General features: G+C 61.8%; 1 protein-coding gene across 2 annotated transcripts; it reads right to left on the bottom strand.

Annotated features, from left to right (window-relative positions):
- Positions 1-9: 9 nt before the first annotated feature.
- On the bottom strand, positions 10-1674 carry TMUB1 (transmembrane and ubiquitin-like domain containing 1). Of its 2 annotated transcripts, XM_005880089.2 has the most exons (3): positions 1426-1674; positions 660-1078; positions 10-385 (listed from the first exon to the last, which is right to left on the bottom strand). In XM_005880089.2, exons 2-3 carry the CDS (start codon positions 1046-1048, stop codon positions 34-36), a joined length of 741 nt encoding a protein of 246 aa, XP_005880151.1. In that variant the 5' UTR covers positions 1049-1078; positions 1426-1674; the 3' UTR covers positions 10-33. The 2 variants fall into 2 exon arrangements, with proteins under 2 accessions (XP_005880151.1, XP_014383717.1); XM_014528231.1 differs by having other exon boundaries at positions 660-1674.
- Between the last annotated feature and the right edge of the window lie 15 nt (positions 1675-1689).

Raw genomic sequence — 1689 nt, 5'->3', positions numbered from 1 at the left:
CAGCAGCCACACGGCCGGGAGCCCGCGGAGGCACTACGGGCGGTACATGGCAAAGGCCAGGAAGCTGAGCAGCAGCGTGAAGCCGGCCAGCCCCAGGGTGGCGGTCAGCGGGAAGAAGGGCCGGTACTGGATCTGGCAGTACCAGAGCAGCAGCAGCAGCAGGAGCAGCAGGGGGAGCAGCAGGCTGCCGATCTCCAGCCCGGAGGGGCCTGGCTCTGACCCCGGTGGGCAGGGCGCGTGTGGGGGACCGGCCCGTGTGGACACGTGGCAGTGGAGGACGCAGTTGGGAGGCAGGTGAAGGCTGCCCAGGGTCTGGGTGTCGTCTCCCAGCAGCTGTCCTTGGTAGATGAGTCGAACCTGCTGCTCCCGGCCAGGGAACTGGGTCCTGAGGAGAGAGGGACCTGGGTAATAGAGCAATCCTCGTCCCTGGCCCAGAATACTACTCCCGCCCTTTACCTCTGCCTCCACTCCCACCACCCAGGTCATGGCGCCCAGGGGGTCCCCTCCTCCGCGGGGAACAGGACAGTGTGTGATTTGGGCATCTGGGTCCCCTCATCTATGAGTCGCGGGGGAAGTCTCCAGTGTCTCCTGGTCCTTCCAGGTCTACGATCACTCCCACCCAGTCCTTGGCGTTTGTTCCCTTCCTCATCCCAGCTTACCTTTTCAGGGAGCCGATGGTGTCGTGGGGCCAGGCCCTGGCCACCTGCTCTGAATCGTTGAGGAATTTCAGCCGAAGCACTAGAGGCTCCTGGGGGGAGTCTGGCGGTGGAGTGGTTGCTGGGAGTCCTGTGCCAGGCTCGGGGTGTGCAGCCTGACCTCTGTGTCTCAGGCTGGGGGTCTCAGCTTCTGGGGCCTCCCCTCTGGCACTGTCGGTGACCACCATGGCTTCGCTGGGCTGCGCTGGTGTTGGGGTCCCTGATGGCTGGGCCAGCGGGTCACCGCTCTCCGATGTGTGTGTTGAGACCCAGGCGAGAGCCAGCACCAGCAGGCAGACAAGCACCGCGAAAAGGACAGTCACCTCATCACCCACCCCTTCAATCAGGGCCATGGCACCCGCCTTGCCCGCCGCGCTACTGAGCTGGAGAGGCACAAAGAACCCATAAGGGGTTGAGGGGCTGGCCCACCGGGGCCAACAGCTCTCTGAACGTCAACAGGCTCCTGACCCCCCCGCACCCCACTTTCCCACGGCCTCACTCTGTCCCCTCACCCCAGCCCCAGCCCAGGGCATAGACTGTTTGGACTCCCAGTTGCTTCACGTGCCCCTTCCCATCACCACATTCCAAGTCCTAACTTTTGTAACCTGAGTTCTCGGTCTTTAACCAGCTCCCAAATTCACCCAAACACTATCCAGAGATCAGGTGCCTGGACCTTAGGAGCAACCTCTCCCCTAAATTCATCCCCCACCAACTTCACCCTAAATCTTATCTATTCTTCCGTCTGTTTCATCTCAACATTTATTCCTTCACCAGTTTCACCCAAAGCTGCTTATCTACCCCAAAGCTTAGCTCCTGCTCCGTGGCTAAAGTTTGTTCAAAGGGGAAGAAAAAGGGCCTCTATGCCGCCGCCCTCTTACCATTTACCCAAACCCCACGCACCCACGCGGACGGCTTCCCCAGGGCTCCCAACACCAAAAGTCAGACTCCGCCCTTCGGCATCGGGAGCCTCCCCGGGGTGCCACCCCCCACCCAA

Source organism: Myotis brandtii, unplaced genomic scaffold, assembly GCF_000412655.1.
Source record: "Myotis brandtii unplaced genomic scaffold, ASM41265v1 scaffold624, whole genome shotgun sequence".
Taxonomy (NCBI): domain Eukaryota; kingdom Metazoa; phylum Chordata; class Mammalia; order Chiroptera; family Vespertilionidae; genus Myotis; species Myotis brandtii.
The sequence above is the reverse complement of the archived record's forward strand: the minus strand, read 5'-3'. Positions and strand labels throughout refer to the sequence as shown.